Genomic DNA, 21,880 nt, shown 5'->3' with positions numbered 1-21,880 from the left:
GAGACAAGGGCGTACAGAAAACCAACTGACATGGATTATTACTACATTACAAGAGCCACGTCAATGTTAGATACAAGAAGTCATTGCTAAAAACAATGCTGGATCATGCCTTTAAAGTGTCATCTACCTGGCAACTGCTCCACCTGGAATGTGATCGTCTCAGACAGACATTCTCTGACTTCAGTACCCAGCGTAACGTAAATGAAGGAAAAGAAAGAAAAGGAAAGACAACACGTTGTTTACTACTACAAGTGTGGTTTGTGTGATGCAAACTATGTCAAGTATACGGCCAACACCTCTATCAGTGCGCTGAGGAACACAAAGGATTGTCTTCAATCGGGAATCACATTAAAGAGCAACATGGAACAGTCCCAAGTGACACAATTATATCGTGATTCTAAGATCTTGAGAAAGAGCCACAGTAAATGCACCTGCCTGATCTACAAAATGCTCTTTATGAAGGAGCTTAAGCCAACTTTGAACAAACAGTCAGATTCAATCCGTGCAAAGTTACTTATTAGTTTTTTATGGTATTTTATAACTTCAACACTTACATTTTGGCGCTTGTATTTACATATTTTATCATTGGACATTTTTACACCCAAATTTGTACTTATATATGTATACTTCATTTGCCTTTTCTACAACTTGAAAATGATCTCCGGGACATTGAAACGTCATTTTTTATTGCTAGTTTTTATTCTGAAATGTGTTTCAAAAAGACTATTTATGAAAATTAATAATTAATTTAATAATTAACACAGAAACTAATAGATATTGTATAAAAGATCTCAAAAGGATTCAATGGGTAGCAGACAAGTAAGTACAAATGATTGTAACTTTTCTTTCTGTAAACCGATAATTTACTGTTTTCTTTTCTTTTGTCCACATATCAGTGAATAAAAAAGATTGTTTATCCCCATATCCAAGAGATGGACTGTAAACACATGCAACAGTTTCTTTCAAAGCTTTCAGTGTCTTCACTTTCCTTTAAATCTGGGCTCAGAATTTTTCTTTTCGAATGAAGGCATTCCTGCTCATGCCAGCCTTTTTAGTGCAGAGTGCACTATTGGGATGGTTTAGGGGGCTGCTGTTTGGTCAGGCACTAACACTATTACACAGTAAGATGTAAACTTTAACGTTTGTTTAATTAATGAATTTCAATTAATCAATTAGCCTTGTGGGAAGTGGGGCTGGATGGGGTAGCTAAATGGTGCCCGTGTGCATTACACAAAACGTGTCATACTTACGTTACTTTCTTTAATAACATGACAAAAATATATATGTGGTTTTGCAAATCTCATGCTATCCTTGTGGTGCTATTCTCTTAAGAACAAAAGCAATTTGCTCCAAATGCATGCGCAGGTTAGTTAGGGTCAAAAGTCCACTGTATGTTAGGTGAAAGATACATTTGATACGGGACTACCCGTGAATGTTGAGTTCTTTTCCCAGTGGTAGAACACAACATGTAAGATACATGTGCTCTAGCATTGCTAGTGTGATAAACTCTGTTCTTGAGTTCAGATGCACGTTTTTTTTATTATTATTATTATTTGTAATGAGTGATACCACACTCTCGTATTGACCGGGGATAGCGGCTACATTTCAGGTAACGTCAGTTCTCCTTTTTTTGTTGCAAAGAATGCTACTGTGGCGTCGTATCTTCTGGATTCTTCCATAGCTCGATTCAAGAAATGTTGTCTGTTGTGTTTGCCAGGGTTCAAATAAAGAATGGAAACATATTGCTTCTCCTTAGCAGCTTGTTTGTTTCATCTTCTATGAAAGTGAGCCAAAAGTTCATATTCAGCCACAACTTTCCTGCGTTGGTTACATATAAAACTAGTAAATTTATGGCAAAAGAAACTTTGTTATTATTGCGGCAGATCTAGACTCCGTGGCACTTACTGAAACCTCCAGTTAATTTCATCAGTCGATGAGGTGACTCACCGATGTGGGATATAATTTCGGTCAAGTAAAGATCTCTTCCTTTAATACTTCTTGTTGAAACGCTCCTCAGTTGTATTACTCGATAGCATTGTGTATTAGTTTGATGTGGTTTTATTGTTAACACCAAAGCTGGCAACAGAATAAGAACACACTATTCTGTGACTTGACGTGTCTATTTGATTATTAGCTTAGTTTTAGTTTATCAATGAAATGAAAATTTGCGTTTTAAATACAACAAAATCGTTCCTCTTCGACTTTTCAGCAGACAGTTAATTTTTATTCTCCATTTATCTCCAGCAGTGAGTGAAAGAAACATCTTTCTTATATTTTCGTGGAAGCCAAGGTATCTTGTTGCATACTTGGTGAGGGAACAAAAGTATCAAATTACAAATGCTGGCTACGTAACTACGTAATGAGAGCGAATTTCAACAAATTTGGATGTATTTCGATGAACAGTGGCAAAAAAGTGAATTTTCGAAGGAAACGAAACTTGAACGAATTGTCCGCGAATTTTGATGCCGCTATTGTTTTAACATCTTCGAAATATCAGTGATGTTGGCGAAAGGCTGCTTGAAAAGTCGCTCAACTTTTCGTTGAACGTGTCGAAGTTTCATGCGAAGTTTCGATGAGCAATTCGAATTTTCAAAAGGTCATTCGCATGTTCACACAGTATACACATAGGTTATTTGAATTTTCGAGCTTTTCACGTGAGGCTTTCAACTAACAATAAAATTCTCGTGACTGGCTCATACGACAACTGATGGTTGCATAAGCATGGCAACCTACTTTGCTTTTATTTAGTAAGATTTCACATAGCAATCATTACTCAGTAAGCAATCATGGTCAAGGTATCCAACTATTTTTTTTGTTTTTTTATTATTATTATTATTATTATTATTATTATTATTATTATTATAGCTGAACACACGTTTCTCTTGGTGCTTCGCTAAACCGAAAATTCTCAAGGAACGAACAAATTCTTTGACTGTCCGTTATCTGCTCATCTGTTGTTTAGAAACATGCCCAACCCTGAGGATCAAAATGCTGAGAAAAAAAACGAGCGAGAGGTATGCAACTATAAATGAGAACGAATTCAAGCTCTTACTGAATGCGGTCTTCAACCTGTCGCAATTTTCAAGCAATTACGGTTTGAAGGTCTCCAAGTCAGTTATCCAAGTGTACATTGGTACACATATACATTGGTTGCTTCATTATTTTAACTTTAACAGTTCAGGTGGAGAAGGTTAGACTTTTCTCGCGGTCATTGTTAAGTTATGAAAAGGGTTGATTTAGTTCCTTTTAAAGTGCTTATCAGTTAACAAATCTGTTTTTGGCATTATGGAATTTTGACAGTAAGGAATAAATTTGCATCTTGAGTTGTGTTGACACGTTGCTTGCTCCTCACTACTGTTTTGTCAATGTTCGTAGTGTACTAAATAGTCCTTAATTTGGGAGTCGAGTTTTGTCTTCTTAGAGGAAGGAACAATTACCTCCGTGCTCGATAAATTTCCAATTTTCAAGGCACAGCAACGTTCTCATCCAATAGTTTTCTCTATACATGTACATTGGTTGTTTTATTATTTCAACTTTAACAGTTAAGATGAAGAAGGGTAGCCTTTTCTCGCGGTCATTCTTAAGTTGTGAAAAGGGTTGATTTAGTTCCTTTTAAAGTGCTTATCAGTTAACAAATCTATTTTCGGCATTGCGGAATTTTGACAGTAAGGAATAAATTTGCATCTTAAGTTATGTTGACATGCCAGCTGCTCCTTACTACAATTGCCACGGCCAACTATGTTCTCAATGTTCGTAGTATTCTAAACAGTCCTTAATTTGAGAGTGGAGTTTTGTATTCTTAGAGAAAGGAACAATTAACTCAGTACTCGATAAATTTCCCATTTTCAAGGCACAACAATGTTCTCATCGAATAGTGGATTTTTATGCAGTCAGGATAAAACAATCTAACTGGAAGTGTAAACATTGTGACTGGATTCTTTCGACAGCAGTAACAATAAGTTACAGGTAAGTAAGTCTAATTGCAATCAAAATAAATCATGTTCACCTACACGTTTCGGTCTTTGAATAGTTTTCTCTCCTTTAAAAAAGGCTTTCCTTCTGTTAAACGACTTATGAAAAAACTCGTGAGTGCAGTGAAGCGAAGAGTATTATCATGGCCGACCAGACGGCAAGTAAGCTGAGGCGGTTTCGTGTGCAAAAATGTTCAGAGCAGTCCTTAGAAGGTTTTTCTTTCGATAAATTTCACATCTTCAAAGCGAATGACAGTATTCTCATTATTATTTTGAACATGATCGGGGATAAAATGGCTTAAATCCGCCTTAAATTTTGACAAGAAATTCTCATGTTTGTGTTGACACGTACAGGTGTGCTTCGAAATTCACATTCATCTGGTCAAATTGAATCATAATCCTTGTCACATTAAATTGCATTCAATTACATGTCTTTGGCTGTAAAAACTTTTTCTTCCGTGTTACAAGAAGGCTTCCTTCCGGGACAAGAAAGAGCACTAATGAGCACTGACACGAAAAATGTTTCTCACGCCCGCGGGAAGTGATGTGGTGTTGTTTGTTTTTATGCCTCAAAAGTTCGGTGATCTTCCCTTTCCTTTGCACATCAGTTCTTCGATATTTCCCTGGCTTGAAAGTTCGTTTCTTCGAACTTTTGCTGTGTCTTGCGAATTTTCGATCAACCATGATAATTATTGTCGAAATTTATTTGAATTTTCTTGTGGGCGGTACAAATGTTCGTTCAAAAAGTCCGCAATGTTTCAAGGAAAATTCGCAAAAACAAAGGCCAACTTTCGTCGAAATTCCCTCTCGTTACTTTTGCACAGTACTGTACAACAACTCGAAGTGGGGAAGTGAATGTTGTACGAATGATCTCCTCGTATGACGTCACGAAATGCACTTAGACTCAGATCCTTTGGACTGGTTCTTTGACTTGATAATGGTTTTCATTATAGCGATTCTTCACAACTTTGAAAATTCATAAAAAATTGCGGTTTCAACCAAAAGCAAAATTTTTTTCGGAATTATGATCAAGAATGTATCGATATTGTTTTGGGGGTTGTAGGCACTTAAAGCCCATTTATGTCATTTGCCTTGAAGGGTTTGCCGTATTGTGTATTTTTGGGGGTATTGTTTAATTTTTGTGTCATTTACTGGCATCAAATGTCACATTACACTAAACAAAATTTTATATTTTGTGTATAGTAGGTCCACATCAGCCCTTCGGCTGCCAAATCCCCTCTACAACCTACTTATCAAATAAAGTTTACTTACTTGCTTACTTACTCACTTACTTACTTATGGCGCGTCATTTAGTAAAGTTATGTACTGTGTAAAACTATAGAAAAGAATACAGTACATACACTTAATTCCCAAATATGAACATTTTTAACTTATGTGTAAACTTGCATCAATTAAGCATGCATGCAGCGACATTCCTTGAGTGGTGTGCGTTTCCATTTCCTTTTTGTCATCTGCTGTGCTACATTGGAATCTTTGCAGTCTCTCCCAAGGTTAGTTAAGTCCTGTTGATTTATTCACGCTATTATACAGTCAAACCTTGCAATTGATGAATTGCTGACTTGACAGATCACAAACTGGTATGGTACCCACAAATTTAAAGTTTTGGAAAAAATGTGAACATTCAGATAAGTATCTTTAGCCATTTTAGCTAGCTAGAACAACACAACTTCACTAATATAATCTTGGGGAAAACTGTTAAGATTCCTTTGTAGGACAACAAATAAAAAAAGCACTTGGAAATGCACAGCATGTGGGTTATAACCTTCAAAGAGAGGCATCACATCACTTTTGAGGTCATGTGTGCCAGTCGTACCAAGATGGCACAAATGCAAAGTGCTGCAAATCGATTGTTCATTCTAATCCCGTCATTCCCACAGGAATGATGGGATTAGAATGTGTTCTCCTGTTGTAGAATGCAAATAGTTTGTTAAAAAATAATGTCACGTGTAGGTCCCTTAATTTTCTTGCCCAGAATCTTAAAATGTTGATTTATACACATGCCCAAGCAAAATGTTATAAAACACGATACTAGTGAAAAGAAAGGCATGCTATCATGTTGCAAATGCCTTTTTGGGTAGATTGGAGCTAATATTTAGCTGATATCCATGCTCAAAATGTCCAAGATGTCCAAAAATGCGTTTTTGCGAAAAATCTCCAGGTGTCAATGGGTTAACCATCTTTAAGAACACATAAAAAGCATCTCTTCCAACTCCTTACAGTCTGTAGTTTGTAATCGTAGTAGAGAACTTTCTTAAGATGGATAAACTATCTTCTCAATTCCCCTCCTTTTTCCTTGCCTTTCTTTCTCCTGACACCTCTTCATAAAAGACTTTTGATGTACATACCTTCCCATTGTCTCCAGTGTAGATTCTGTGAGATCATACGTAGGCATGACAATGTCTAAGGTATCATCTGAACCACACCAGGAAAGAATTGGAAGAGGATTTGTGCTGAGCTTAACAAGTGGCCAGTCACCAAGGTTGACAAAGAACTCCATGTCAGGAAGAACGACCTATAGTTAAAAAAATAATTATTGTAATTATCAAAGATTCTTACTAAGAACCAACTTGTGAATTGACCAGATCTAGGAATGAAAAGACCTATAGAATTAACTTACGATACTTCAGCTTTCATGTACATATTTTGAGTATGTTAAGAGAAACATTTGGACATGATCAGGGAAAATGTCACCACAATCATGGTCATGATGAAAATATTCATTTTAACATGTATAGGTTAATTTATGGTTTTGCTTTACAAGTTATGGAGGCTTGCTTAGTCAATAAACAGGTGTCTCAAAAACTAAGATCTAATTAAGACCCCCTCCAAACCTCAAAGACAAAGACTTAAGACCCCCGATGAATCTCAAAAATAGGTCGCATTGCATACATGTGTGGGCCTAGAGTCCTATGGCCTAGTTGAATTTTGACAGGTTATTAAGGGAGACTAAGGGGGGGGGTGTGTTTATTAGAAACAGGTTTCTTTATCGAAATAAGATGCTGATTTTATTTGTTACTTTCTTTAGCCTTTTGGTTGGCAAGTTATTTTACCTGGGATATATATCAATTGCCCAAAACAAGTCATGGTGCCATGTGAAGATTATTATTAGTTCCTGGTATACTTAGTTTAGGTTAGTTCTGAGCTGAAGTTTGGGTGTTTAGACAAAAAGGGCTCTTTACGTTGTACATGGATGCTGAAGACATTTTGTTGACACTGTATGAGCTGCATTGCTCAGGTTAATTTACTCATTCTGAACTGACCTTGAAGATTCAATACACTAAAGAAATCAAAGGGAAATTTAGCACGAGTGTAAATCACCTAATTGAAATTGAGAAAAGTTGTGCAACATGTTTTTCTTTCAACAATTAGCCTAGAAAGTAGTCTACTATTCACAATTCACCCAGCGCCACTATAACGCTAGTCAGTGCCTGTAGAGTTCTTGCAGTGTTGTGCCATATTTTTGGAGGACATGTACATTTAGCTATGAAAGATCTTCAGAGAAAGGAAGGGGTTTTTTCTTGATTGAGCCCTTTGGTCCACTATAATTACACAAAGTAACAAGATTGTTCTACATTAAAAGCCTGGGTACCAATTGTCTCCCAGTAGTTCTAAAAATAATGTGTAGTGTTGTATGAATGCTCCTTAAATTAAGAGAAAGTCTGAAGGGAAGGGTGAACCCACAATACTTACTTGTTCCCTTCTTAAGTAGTGAGGGGCACATTATTGGCACCCCTTTGAAGGGCAGCCATTTACATAAAGTGGGCAGCCAGAACACGATGACGTCACAAAGCAAGAAAAGTTGGCGGTCTTTTGTTAATTTATTATGGAATAAATTACGTCGAAGCGCATGAAGAGACAGACCAAAATGACGGTGATTGTTTGAGACATATTGCTCAACCCCAATGCTGATTGGTTGTCGTAAATCTATTGTATTTCAAAATAAAAGGCCAGTTTTCGTCAAACACGCCATTTCACTAGTAGAATTCAACCAAACATTATCTTAAGTTTGTTTCCGCAAACCAAAAACATGTTTCGAGTGCAATCAACAACTAAATGTCAGTCGACTGTGGACAAAGTTGAGAACATTCAACGCAAAGTAGCCACCATTATTGGCCATGTGTTCAAACTTGTGTATGCTGGGTTTTGTGATGAGCTCATCCACAAAGAGAAAGTAAATCACTGTAATGGCTGCACAATTCCTCAGCCAAGCCAAGGAGAACACTCCTGTCTAATGATGGACACTGAAGACGCGAGGAATTATTACCATGATGAAGCCCGCGAGCAAGTAGACCTTGCAATCGTGATGAAGACTGTGGAAAGTATTTGCAGAACACTGGGATTTAAGCTTGGCCAGACATGGGAAAGTTACCTAACTGAGCTGCCCAAGTTTCCTTGGACTGCCATCTATCTCACCTCTTTGGAACTCGATCATTGCGATCAAGACGTTAAGAGCGGTGTATTACACACTCTTTGGTATGGACGCAACGGCTTGAAATTGAAAGATTCTAGTGCTTGTGAACTGGGAGAAGCCTGCGATGAAGATGCTATTTGCGTTGACAAAATTGAAGTGGAATGCCCAGAGACAATTGCAAGAAAGGAAGAACTAAAGAATCTTGACGTTGTAATTAATGAAATTCAAAATAAGTTATATTTTTGAGCTATAAAACACGTGCACAGTTTAATTGAATCAGTGTGAGTTTGCCTCTCTTTCAGTTAACATCTCAAACTCTCATCAGTTTGAACATTGATATTGCCATTGGCAATGTCTGAGGCAAAGTCATTTGTAGACCTTTTACTTTAAACACATTCAAGGAAGTTGAGCAAGACCAAAATCGTGTTATCCCATTGTCTACAAAATAGATCCACACAGTACATATTTAATCTTGGATTTGTGAGTAGAACAAGAATTTGCTGGAAGTGTGACCTGGTGCAGGGGACGAATACAACTATTTTTTATCACTCACTTTGAAGCAAAACATATCCTACTTCTCCCATTAAACTTCTAGTTTTTTAATTCCATTTATTCCAAATTATTTTTGTTATTTTGAAAGAGCCACAGCTCATCAGCAGTTGTTTATGATTCCTTTTGGTTGATAAGGAAATACAGCAGGCAAAACTCGATTAGTCAAGCTTTACACAAGTTTTCATGAACAAAACATTGCTTTGATTTGGAATTATTCAACCCTTTTCTTCGTAGGTTTTACTTCTCAGCTCTCTTGTCGATGAACGAAAACACAATATCTGTCAACAACCATGTTGTTGGACAGTGATACACTGATACACTTCATACACAAGTCCAGATATCTAAGAAGGAAAGTTCCAAAGGTAGGGTCAATTCCGACAAGTTAAAATCGAATTCAAAGAGGTCAGAAATGGAAATAATTTATCTTTCAACCGTAGAGATTCGACGAACTGCAAAGCTTTGATTCCTAAAATTATCTGTTCAGTACTGAAAATGGTGGCTTTGTAAATCGAGCAGAAGTCATCTACAGCTATTACTTGACCTGCGGAACATTTCATATGGATGTCATTCCAGATTTCTTTCAGCATCGGATGCGAGCGAACCTCCTATAAATACTGTCGAGTTATTTGGGCTTACGATAGTCTTCAGTGAACAACACATGTTTACTTCAAGACACCATCTTTAATAACCAAAATGCATCTCGCACGTAACTAACTTGAACAATACTTCATGTAAGCTAACACAACATCTCCCCCCATTGTTCAAGAGTATCTAGGGAACGAACTAAGCATGAGAAGACTGACAAACAATACATGGAATCTTATAACACAGCGTCATCCCAAACTAAACCTAGATTCTCTCTAACTTTCAGCGATGGTTTTATAATTCTCTTAGGCCTAGTAGCAAGAATGGGTGTTACAGGGGGTACTTGAATGTCTCCCTTTGTAACGGGAATGTCCTTCCGAACAGGTGTTGCCACTTTGTCCTCTCCGGGAACTTGGTTCACCATTGGTGTCGGTCGCTCATGTTGCTCCTGCTGATTTGGTAGTGGAGTAAGGTGAATACAATTTCTTCTTATTGTGCTGGTCGGTGTTTCAACTTTATATGACTGAGGTGTTGATGCCACTTCAATGACTTTTCCTGACCGCTGAAGGTCCTTGATGAAAACTTCAGTACCCAGTCCAATTGAAGGCAAGGGCTTGGCTTTGTGCCTGGTGTTGAATACTGTTTCCTGCTTCAATTTGCTCATGCTTTCTCGTGCACGCAGGTTATCCAAGTCAGGCCACTGTGGGTTCAGCTGGTGTGGAATAACGGAACGCTGTTCCTAATCTGCCTTCCCATCAGCAACTGGGCAGGAGAGAACTTGCATGCTAGTGGTGTTGAGCGATAGGCTAGTAATGCTTTAGCAGGGTCTTTTTCCTTTGTTAGAAGATTCTTCATAGTTCTAACTCCCCGCTCAACTTCTCCATTTGCTTGGGGAAATCGAGGATTACTTGTGCTATGCTTGAATCCCCATTCCTTAGAAAAGTAAGAGAATTCTGCACTGTCAAACTGAGGACCATTGTCAGATGGCACTTGCTCTGGGATCCCATGTCTTGCAAATAGCGATTTAAGTGCTCTAATGACCTCACTTGACTTTGTAGTCTTCTGCATAGCTGCTACTTTTACATATCTTGAGAAGTAGTCTATACAATAAGGTAGTCAACACCTTTCAGCTCGAAGAGGTCTGTGGCTACGATTCGCCAGGGATGGTCAGGTAAGGGTGTCGTGATAAGCGGTTCAGGCTTGTTGTCCCTTTGAAGAGCGCAAACTCCGCATTGTTGCACCAGATCCTGGATTTCTCGGCTGAGTCCTGGCCACCAAACAGAGTTTTTGGCCCGCTCACGGCATTTAGTGATTCGCTGGTGTCCTTCAGGGATCTTATCCAGTATCTCAAGACACATGGAAGAAGGGATCATGATCCTGGATGCTTTGAGCAGAATGTTCTGCGCAACAGACAGTTCACCCCTGCTTGATCAATAAGGTTTCACTGCATCGTTTAATGAATACTTGTCAGGCCATCCCTCATGGCAGTACACTTTGATCTGCCTGCAGACAGGATCCTTGTCCTGTGCTTCCATGATCTGCTGTAATCGTGCGTCTGAGGCAGGCAGTAATGAGATCACGCTTCCAATGTGTGCATGCATTTCATCGTCGTCAATTGTTGACTTCACTGTTTGGCTTCGGGGTTAGAGTCTTGAAAGCGCATTGGCTATGTACATCTTCTTTCCACGAACATGCTTGATCTCCTTGAAGTGGAATCTCATCAGTCGCATTCTAAATCTTTGAATTCTTGGCGGAAGTTGATCCAGTGTGTGAGTACTCAGGAGTGGCAATAGGGGTTTATGGCACATTTCCACAGAGATTGATTTTCCCACAATGTACTCCCAGGATCGTTTGCATGCCCATGTGAGCGCTAGGGCTTCTTTTTCGATTTGTGCACATCTGGTTTCAGTGAGCGTCATTGCTTGCGATATGAATGAGACTGGTCGCCAGTAGTTGTCGGGTTGGAATTGAAGAATTACCCCAGCTAGGCCAAAGGATGAAGCATCAGCTGCCACTTTGGTTTCCTTGTTTGGATCGTACAGAGCCAGTACTGGAGCTTGTGTGAGGTCAGATTTGATCTGCTCAAATGCTTTCTGTTGGTCACTTCCCCATGTCCATTGGTTCCCTTTGTGAAGAAGTTCTCTGATGCTCTTTGTCTTGTCAGCGAGGTGCTCGGAAAACTTGCTTAGTTGGCTCACCATGCCAAGAAATGTCCTCACTTCTTGCACATTCTGAGGTGGCAGTAGGTCTGCAATTGCTTGTAGCATTTCAGGATCTGCCTGGCATTTGTCTAGGTTGAGTGTCACGCCAGCTTCAACCAGACGCTTGAGTACTGCTTCTAACCTCTGATTGTGTTCAGTCTTGTCTTTGCCATGGACTAAAACGTCATCTATGTTCATGATTGAAAAACGTTACTCTAGTTTAAAAAATGTAAAAATGTTAGTAAAAATTTTTTGTAAAAGTCCCAACGTTTCGGCTAAAACTTCAGCCTTCATCAGGGGAAACTGACAAAGAATTTGTTAAAAAGGCACATTCTTATACTATGCAAATCGGCAAATCGGAGCTAATTATGTTCTGTCCCTTAGGGCTATCTATGTTGCACTCCATGCCATCCAATCCCTGGAGGATCTGACTCATATTCTTCTGGAATTTCTCAGAACCAGAACTGATTCCGAAGGGCAACACATTGAAACAGAAACGGCCCCATGGAGTGATGAATGTTGTCAGTGGTCTTGATTCCCACGCTAGCTTTATCTGCCAGAATCCTGAGTTCGCGTCAAGTTTAGTGAACACCCTGGAACCTGCCAATCTTCCGAGAGTTGTGTCTACCGCTGGAAGTGGATGGTTCTCCCTCTTGACGTACTCATTCAGCTTGCTCAGGTCGACGCAGACCCTGACCTTGCCATTGCTCTTCGGGGTCACCACCATGGGAGCGCACCAATCAGTGGGTTGGTCAACTCTATTGACAAAGAGGTTTACTCACGATCAATGAAGCATGTGCCATGTGGGTTAAATCAAAAGAAAAAAAATAATTACCATGTCAAAATGTTTATCAAATTTTGTGTGCTGGTGCCTAAAACCAAAATTAACAACTGTAAAATGTACCTCAAAATCAACAGTTGTTTGCGAAAAGCCATCTTGCGACTTATTGCTTGATGTATGAAAGTGAGAGAAAACGTTTTAATACAATAAAGGACTGATTTGAAATTGACTTGAGATAACAATGGGCATTGTATAATACGTACATGTACTGTACTGATATGCAACCTACTTTATTTCCTACTCAAGAATATTTCTGCATCAACTCTTGGAAAGTGCTTTTTGGTTCAGTGTCTTGCAACTAAGGGGTGAATAAAATATGTTTTGTCGTGCTAGGATAACTGAAAATGCTAAAAACAATTCATCTTTTGTATAACAAAAGAACTCTGGGGCTAAATTGTCAAATGTAAAGACTAGCTACTAGCAGTCCCAAAACTAGTGGTGCATACCTAAGCATGTGAACATAATTTTGCAATTTCCGATGACTTGAAAACAAGAATCGTGTCTGTGGGGGAAGAACATAAATCAGTAATAGTCAAACTCACCTCTACAGCGATAAATTACCAACGGTTTCATCACTTTCTACCAATAACTGGCTGATAAACTCATCTCTTGATGCCTTAGAGAGAGAGGAAAAAAATGTTAATGAGATAAAACAAGTATTGTAATGAACACTATATCGAGGCTTCTCTAATTAAGTGAGTAATCTTGATTCTTTCTGATTCGCCAATTTGTTGCTTAGCAATGACGTCATTAGTTTTTACACGCGGACGTATATAGATAATGTTAGCGGCATATTCCCGCCAGTAGTTCAAGTTTCAGTTATCGTGTGTGCACAGTACGTGTTTTCAAGTCGATTAAGTTTTAAGCTACCCTTGACTATTTAGAGTGCAAGCGGGAACCGATGTGTAAGTACAAACTATTTTCTATGTTTGTTTTTAGTGTAAGTTTTGACATTTTTTAACCTTAAGTACCTTTAGTCTCGGTTTTTTGTACAACAGCCTATTGTAAGTCCAACACGTGGCAGAGCCCCAGTTTTCAAAGTTTTTATTTCATCCTGTTTTAGTGATAGATCTTCATAATTTACACTCTCCCTAGCTTAGGTTTCTATTTAGCAACTTTCCTATAAGAATCTCTGGTAATTCAGTTAAAGTCCTTTCCTTGCTAGTAAATTCCCACATCGCTTTCAGTGGCACTCACGCAAGCACGTTTTTATTGCATTGTGCAATTTTATTGTTTTCAAGATTTTAGAGTGTTATCATGTATTGTATTAGGACAGTTAGCAGTATGCGTATCTGCTTGAGATCACTGATGATTTTAATTGTATCTTTACTGAGAAGTTTGACTGGAAGTATTGTCATATCGCAGTTATGATTGGAATGTTTGCTATTATTGTTTCATGACTCTTGTCATCTTGTAATCTTCTATTATCTAGTAATTAGTTTATTCATTGCATTATATTTCAGTTTACGCTCGATTATCATCAATTAAATCACCATCAATCACAGCTGATTCTCCATGATCTCTGGCTTTATTCGATTAGTAAAGCATCTTTCACATATGCTAGTCTCATTGCGACAAGTTGTCTAGCAAGTGACAATTCAGCCTTTCAACAGTCGCCATGAACCTGACATTACAGGTATTGTATGTGAGTTATGAAACTCAATTCTCTTCAAAAGCATTACTTTTCGGTTCGTTACCATTTAGCTAAGCCATGAATAAAAATAATAGAGTTTGTCCAACTATGATAACTGAAAATGCAAAACACTTCAACTTCTCAGTGAGCTATATGTTAAACATACCATTACAGATGTATCGTGAACCATCGCGATGTCCGAAATAGTTTCTTCAGTTGTATAGTCTGTGGGGAGCTAAAAGGATAACACACAATGTTAGACCAGAAAAAAGGCAGGGAGATGAACAAATGTATCCACAAACGAATCGATCTTAAAACACTTTTACTTACTTCAAATTCAATATCTTGAAGACTGAGCTCCACGAATCTCTCAAAATAGAAACGAATCAACTTCTTGGGAATTTGAACAGACCCTGCAAACTCTTCTAGCTCTTTCACAGTGGAACACTCATTCAGCGTCATTTTGATTTCATTGCAGTTGCCAAAAACCATCGCAACAAAACTCACTTGTCTTTAATCTACAAGAATCTTGTAAAAGCTGTCCAAAAAAACTCAAATGTGAAACACTTATAACTCAAATATTTTGAAATACAATAGATTGATGACAGCCAATCAGCATTGGAGTTGAGCAATATGTCTCAAACAATCACTGTCATTTTTGTCTTTCTCTTTGCACCCTTTGACATAATTTATTTCATAATAAATTAACAAAAGACCGTCAACTTCTCTTGCTTTGTGACTTCATCGCATTATGGCTGCCCACTTCACGTAAATGGCTGCCCTTCAAAGGGGTGCCAATCATGCATCCCTCACTACTTTCTTACCCATGATCATGAGAGCTTGAGAGAAGAGAGAGGAATACTGATGGATGAAATTTGCAAGAGACAGGGTTGGAAAAAGGAAGGGTCTGACAGAGATATTCAGACAAGCATTAGACATGAAACGTATCAGTTGATATTGTAATGGATATCATGTTTTGATCACCTCTAGTTTGTTTACTTTTTTGTGTCGCACTGAAGTTGATAAGATCTTGCAAAGAAAACCAGATGAAAACATGAACCCAAAACCCATGAATTGACCGTTGTCAACCTTATCAAAGCACTTAACTTTGTCAACTCTATTTAACACGTTTTAAGGTGCTTTTTAACCTCATGTTAAAACACAATGGCATTTGTACAAATACCATTTGGACCCTTTGGACATTTTTAGCAGGGATACATTTTGACAAATATCTGAATTGAAGTTTGGGCAAATGCTGAGACCTAAAACTTGGAGAACTGTCTTCTTTACTTAATTATCTTCCATAGCATAACAATTTCTTGAATTTATCCACTGAATAGTGAAAATGAGAAATATAAAAATAAGCTACTGAAATATTTGCCACACAATTTGTAGGAAATGACACTGTACTTTTCACAGCAATGACATTAAGAATTGTAGAGCCTAGATTTTCCTCCACATCATCCATTTGCCTCATAAAAGTAATGGAATGTACACATTGTAGCACATCATTTGTGTAAACAGCGGTCAGCAGTCTAAAATTTAATAAAATGTAAATAAACTGAGAAATGTTCTTAATGCTAGAGATCTTAGTGACCTGTATGGACTTAACCCTTGTTCCAAAGTTCTTTCCAGTTTGAAAAGACTTGACTATAGAGTTATCAGCCAAAAAATATCTCTCATTGTATAATGTCGTGTTCTTCAATTAATGACAAGTTCTTGTTGAGGTTTTGGCTGAAGGGTTTTGTCACATACAATATAAAATATCTTGGCATCTGGTGAGATCTCTACCCAAAGTTTTCTGGCTTTACAGGGGGTGATAAATGAGTACATTTTCTTCATTACAGAACCTCAATATTGTGCAGGGTATAACCACAGAGAATATTATATGGTGGCATAAGGTTATAAATTTTATTTTGCAGTGGTGAAAACAATATTCCAAATGCATGCAGCAAGAAAAATATTGTTCAACACAAGAAAATAAAATTTGTATCTTCAAGCACTGTGTTATTTTTATTATTTTTATTATTATTATTATTATTATTATTATTATTATTATTATTATTATATAGATGAGTCTATCACTCACCATTTTCACTGACTGTTTTCATAAACAACCATGAAGAAAGGGAAATAACATCGTCTATACCTATAAAATATCCCACTGGATGTGATTACGTATGAATTTTTGTAGTCGATTATTTTCTAGTAAAACAGTCACGTCTGTGTTATAAATATCTATTAACTATATTCACCTTCCTAGCAAGAGACAAGAGTATGTTATCCATAAACATTGAAAATCCCACATGCTGACCGTAACACTTGTGATAAACCTGAAAAAAAAAACAATTTGTGTCCAGACAAGCAGCTGTCATACATACATACATACACTCATACATGCATACACACACACATACATACAAAATATGTTGAGACTATTCCGACCTCGAGTACATATGGAGTTTAATACAGCTCTGTTTTGTAGGCTAACATAAAGTTAGCCCACTCATCAGTTAGTTTCCATATACACTGAAGCCTACTAAAATACAAATCAACAATATGTTCGCGCAAGACGCAATAAACCGTTAAAACAGACCGTTACAAAACATCATAAAAAACCATTACAATCAATCGTTGCTTGTTTGAATGTACTTTTAAAAGTTCAAAACTTATGCAGGTGCATTGAACATGTTAATATTTTAAGTGCCAACATGCATGCACTGGGGAAACAGAATACAGTTAGTTAACTATATCTAGTAAGAATGAACTTTCACCAGTGCCAGCATTATCACACCAAGCCAGAAGAACATGCAACTGCAGGGAGAAGAACAAATGCCCCTTAAAAGGAAACTGCCTTTCTGAAGGAATCATTTATCAAGCCAAGGTGACATTTGAGAGCAAAACCAAAACCTGTGTACGGCTTACAGCCACTGAATTTAGGCAAGGTTTAGAAACCATCAGGTGTCGTTCAACAATGAAAAACACAACAACAACACAGAACTTAGCAAACACTACTGGCAGCTTAAAAGCAAACAACAACACTACATCATGAAATGGAAGATCCTTGCCAAGGTGAAACCCTACTCAAATCTGATGAAGCGGTGCAGCCTATGCACCACTGAGAAGCACTTCATCATCATCAAACTGAAACTGGCAACACTAAACAAACAAAACGAACTAATTTCTTCATGCCGGCACCCACAAAGTTCATTCTTAGATATGCTAGCACTTAAAATATTAACATGCTCAAAGCATGCGCAGAAGTTTTAAAATTTTAGAACTACATTTGAAAAACGAAACTTAGTAAAAAGGTTTTGATATATCCTCTTTCCAGCAGCATTGATAGTTTGTCATTATCTTAACCACTTCATGGCTAGAAAAGAATGATGTACCTTTCAAAATTGAAAGGACCTGAGCTTCATAGTGGAAAAAAGTACTGGACATACAGCTTTTTGCAGAACCCTAACCCTTCTTGTGGGCTTAGACAATAATGTGAGTTGCAATGGTGATGGAATGGCAGACTGTAATAAGGAACACAAGGATGTTGCTCTGATGATATATTTCTATTTGGGCAAGCATGAATTTATTTCAGAATTTTTTCTTTGAGAATGTTCAGTTCTATTTGATTGGAAGACACATGTAATTTACAATCATTACATATACATTAATAACATTTCTTACGTCACTAACATTACTTACAATATTTACATTACTTACAGTATTACTTACAATATTATTGTTACTTGCTATACTAACATTACTTACTTAATAATATATATGAAAAAATTACTCGATTCTGATTGGCTGAGAGCAGTGCAGTTCAAGCATGACACCAGTGCAAATTACACATTGTAATTCTGGATTATGATTGGCTGAAAGACAATAGGAATTTTTCTAAGCCAATGATACCACATAAAATGATGAAAAAATTTTTGTGCAGCAACTTTGAAAAAAATCTTCCAGCACTTCCTCCACGTGAATTTTTGGTTCAATACAAAGCGTGGACCCCTCAATCTGGACCCCCTAGTGGACCCCTTTTGGACCCCTTCTGGACCCCCTATTTTTTCTTCCAGAAAGTATGGGGTCCTGATTTAAATAATTAAACTAAGAACACAACATGATGAAGTCCATTTAATCAGTGAGCAAAATGTGAAGAAATTAATAAATTCACACAGCATTGTGTTGAGAATAATATAATGGCTGCCGCCGCAGCTAACCTGGTTTAATTTTTTAGAAACCTGGTTAAAATTCCCAAATAACTTAACTCAGTTAAAGGTTGGTTATGATGAAACAACGGGGTTATATTCTATGAGCGGCCGCACTGAAATAGGAAGTGGGTGAACTCAATTGATGTCGTGAGATAAACCAACAAAACAACAGGCTTTGAGAACAACAGTCTTTTATTTTCTTGATTCTTTTCTTTGTGTTAGTGCCCTTCAGTTTCTTTACATTCACAGCTAAGGCAGTCTCCACACCTGTTACATTTGGAAAATGCACTTCACTTAACATTGTTCACAAATTCATTCATTCATCTCCAATTCTTGGCATTTTAACATACTGCCCCTTCCCTTTAACGTACTCTTGTGTTCTTTGCGGAGGTCAATTAAAATTTCTCCACTCTAAGGTGAATGCGCATTTCCTGTTCAGACCATGGTTCAGATGTAAAGGTTCCTTGCAAACTCACATACTAGGAGAAAACTAGAAATCCGCTCTAGTAATACAACTGTTTTGAACTGTTGTTACCACTCACCATGTTCAGTAGGAGATTATCCACCTGTTTGTGCCAAGGTGAACAACATCTCACACAGACCGTCATGACTGACATATTTCAGGAAAAAGCCAACACACGGCACTGATAAACCATTTGCAACATGGGTGAGGAAGAAAACTCTGGTGGTGGAAGCTTGGGCACAACATCCCAAACTTTACTGCCTCAAACATCAATGTTTCATCAGATCATGCCACCTAAACCTCTTGCTTTGAAACTCAGCAGAGAAGTAGCCGAAAATTGGAAGCTTTGAAAGGAAAAATACAGCAACTATTTTGTCATTTCTAGACTGAATCGAGAGAGTCCGGAGTACCAGCTAGCGATATATAAGCATACGGTTGGAGATGATGCTTTGAAAGTTATCAAGACGTTCAGTTACACTGAAGCCGAGGGCTCGGATAATTGGCACGTGGTAATGGATAAATTGGAGAAGTATTGTATTGGAGAGGTCAACCAAATTATTAGAGGTATTGCTTTAACAAGCAAGATAAACTTCCAACTGAGTTGGTGGATAGTTTCATCACTGAATTGAAAACATTGGCCAAGACGTTAAATTTTTGTGATTATTTGCGGGACAGCCTAATCCGTTATTGTGCTTGGAAATAAAAACGAGCAGACCACCAAGAAGCTTCTGAGAATAAGAGATCTTGCTTTGAATTGGTGTATTGACATATGCTGCAGTGAGGAAGTTACAGAGTCACAGATGAAGTCACTGTTGGAAGACAACATTAATCAGGTCAAGTCAAAGAAGAAAAAGCCTCAAGTTCCGAAGCCAGATGGATAGTCAGGAAGAAAATTTTGTGCAAATTTTGTGGCTATGATCATGCCCTGGAGAGAAAGAAGTGTCCTGCCTGGGGTAAAGTATGTAAGCAGTGCAAGAAAAGAATCATTTTGCAAAAGGATGCAAAGATGCCGCGGTTTACGCCATCAAGAGTGATGCAGACCAGGAAGAGGTAAGTGTAGTTACGGTTCAAGCTATGAAAGATAAGGCTGTGTTTGCTGAAATGCGGTCCAGAACTAACTTGTCAGATTTCAGGTTCACTGTGGAGCTAATGCTAACATTTTACCATACAAGCATGTGGAAAAAGTGGATCTTGCTCCTTGTTCCCAGTCCCTTGTTATGTGGAATGGCACCAAGGTCAAGCCTGTGGGACGTGTGCTCTGCCAGTTTTAAAACCCCAAAACACTATGAAGTACAAAGTAAGGTTCCTGGTTGTCAAGGAAAGTCTAACTCCACTTCTGGGTTTGAACGTCACCGAGAAGATGGGTTTGTTAACGATGCGCAAGGAGAACTTTATGAGTGTTGTGGAGAATTTGCAAGATGATCTGATTATCAAATATGCCGATGTGTTTGATAAGTGCCCTGGCAAGCTTCCTGGAAAGGTTCATCTACAAGTGGATCCGGCTTGTCAACATGTAATCCTCCCAGCCAGGAAAGTACCCGTCTCTGTCAGAGAGAAATTCAAGGCAGAACTTCAAAGGTTGCAGGATGTCAAGGACATTGCTCCAGTCAATGAACCAACGGAGTGGGTCAGCCAGTTCATTGTCCCTGTGAAGAAATCTAGTGAGTTACGGGTTTGCATTGATCCTAAGGCCCTAAATGCTGCCCTGAAGAGGGAAAGATACCAGATTCCTGTTATTGACGAGTTGCCACCCAATCTAGCAGAGGCTCCCGTGTTCACTAAGGTTGATCTTGCATTTATCTTTTGGCATTTGGTGCTGGACGATGAGTCTAGTCTGTTGACAACTTTTGCGACTGTCACAGGAGATACCACTGGCTTTGTTTGTTGTTTGGTCTCTCTCAAGCAAAATTTTTCAGAAGCATTTACACCAAGAGCTGTTGGGTCTAACAGGTGTGAAGTGTATTGCTGATGACATCTTTATTTATGGAAGAGATGATGGTGATCACGATGGTAACCTGGAGGGCTTCATGAAGAGGTGTCAGCTGAGGGGCATAAAGCTCGACCACATGAAACTGGATTACAAGTGTGAGGAAGTCACCTTTCATGGGCATCTCTTGACAACAGAAGGCCTGAAGCCAGATCCGCAGAAAGACAGAGTGATTGTTCAAATGCTACGACCTGAAAATCCAGGTGATGTATCGCATCTAAATGGTATCAATGGTTAATCACCTCAGTTGTTTCCTGCCAAACCTGTCTGACATGATGAAACCGCTCCGTGACCTGACACGTAAGGACGTAGAATGGTGTTGGTCCGACACGTAAGGACGGGCTTGGAGTGAAGTCAAGAGCCTCATTGCAGCTGAATCTCTTCAAGTGTTAAAAGCCGTGATTCAGAAGGGCTGGTTCGAGCATAAGAGTAACCTACTCAGTATTATCTCCCTTACGTCAACATGCGTGACGAGATGTCAATCCAGGATGGCCTCATCTTCAAAGGAGAGCAAGTTGTGGTTCCACGTGCTTCTAGGAGCAAGCTCTTGAAGTGGATTCACAGCTCACATCTTGGGGTCAATAGCTGTCTAAACGGAATGCATGAGTGTGCGTACTGGCTCGGATGACAGCCGACATTAAAGGGGCTAGGTCACACAATTGTAGGCAATTTCAGCACTGATCAAATGGTTGTAGAATTAACTAAAATATCACAATAACGGCTCAAACCTATAGAAGAACTCAAACAAAACACAACAAAGCCAAGAAGGGACATGGATGGACAAAACTGGAGAGGACTAAAATGAATTGCATTTGGGTAAATTTGAAAAATGCCAGCCCATCTTTTTTCAAATTTATATCAGTTTATATAAAAATGTCATTTACACAGCTGCAAAATCATTCTCAGTTGTTATGAGGCCATGATTTTCCAAACAAAAGTCTCTTGCTCTGCAAATTTGACATTTAGAGCTCATAATTAACAAAATTAAACAAAATTGCCTAAAATAG

General features: G+C 38.3%; 2 protein-coding genes across 4 annotated transcripts in view; both read right to left on the bottom strand.

Moving 5' to 3' along the window:
- Positions 1–21,880, bottom strand: part of LOC145464958 (protein O-glucosyltransferase 2-like) — a 176,052-nt gene that overhangs the window by 116,245 nt on the left and 37,927 nt on the right. For all 3 annotated transcript variants that reach the window (XM_081448770.1, XM_081448771.1, XM_081448772.1), the window contains exons 4-5: positions 16,471–16,548; positions 6,338–6,504 (exon numbers count right to left, since the gene is read on the bottom strand). In XM_081448770.1, coding sequence (XP_081304896.1) covers positions 6,338–6,504; positions 16,471–16,548 — 245 coding nt within the window. The remainder of the gene's footprint in view (positions 1–6,337; positions 6,505–16,470; positions 16,549–21,880) is intronic.
- LOC145464966 (uncharacterized) lies at positions 12,410–15,607 on the bottom strand. The gene is made up of 4 exons (XM_081448780.1): positions 14,546–15,607; positions 14,382–14,450; positions 13,125–13,198; positions 12,410–12,499 (listed from the first exon to the last, which is right to left on the bottom strand). Exons 1-3 carry the CDS (start codon positions 14,705–14,707, stop codon positions 13,127–13,129), a joined length of 303 nt encoding a protein of 100 aa, XP_081304906.1. The 5' UTR covers positions 14,708–15,607; the 3' UTR covers positions 12,410–12,499; positions 13,125–13,126.

Source organism: Orbicella franksi, chromosome 13 (genome assembly GCF_964199315.1).
Source record: "Orbicella franksi chromosome 13, jaOrbFran1.1, whole genome shotgun sequence".
NCBI lineage: Eukaryota > Metazoa > Cnidaria > Anthozoa > Scleractinia > Merulinidae > Orbicella > Orbicella franksi.
This window is presented reverse-complemented; position numbering and strand designations above follow the sequence as displayed.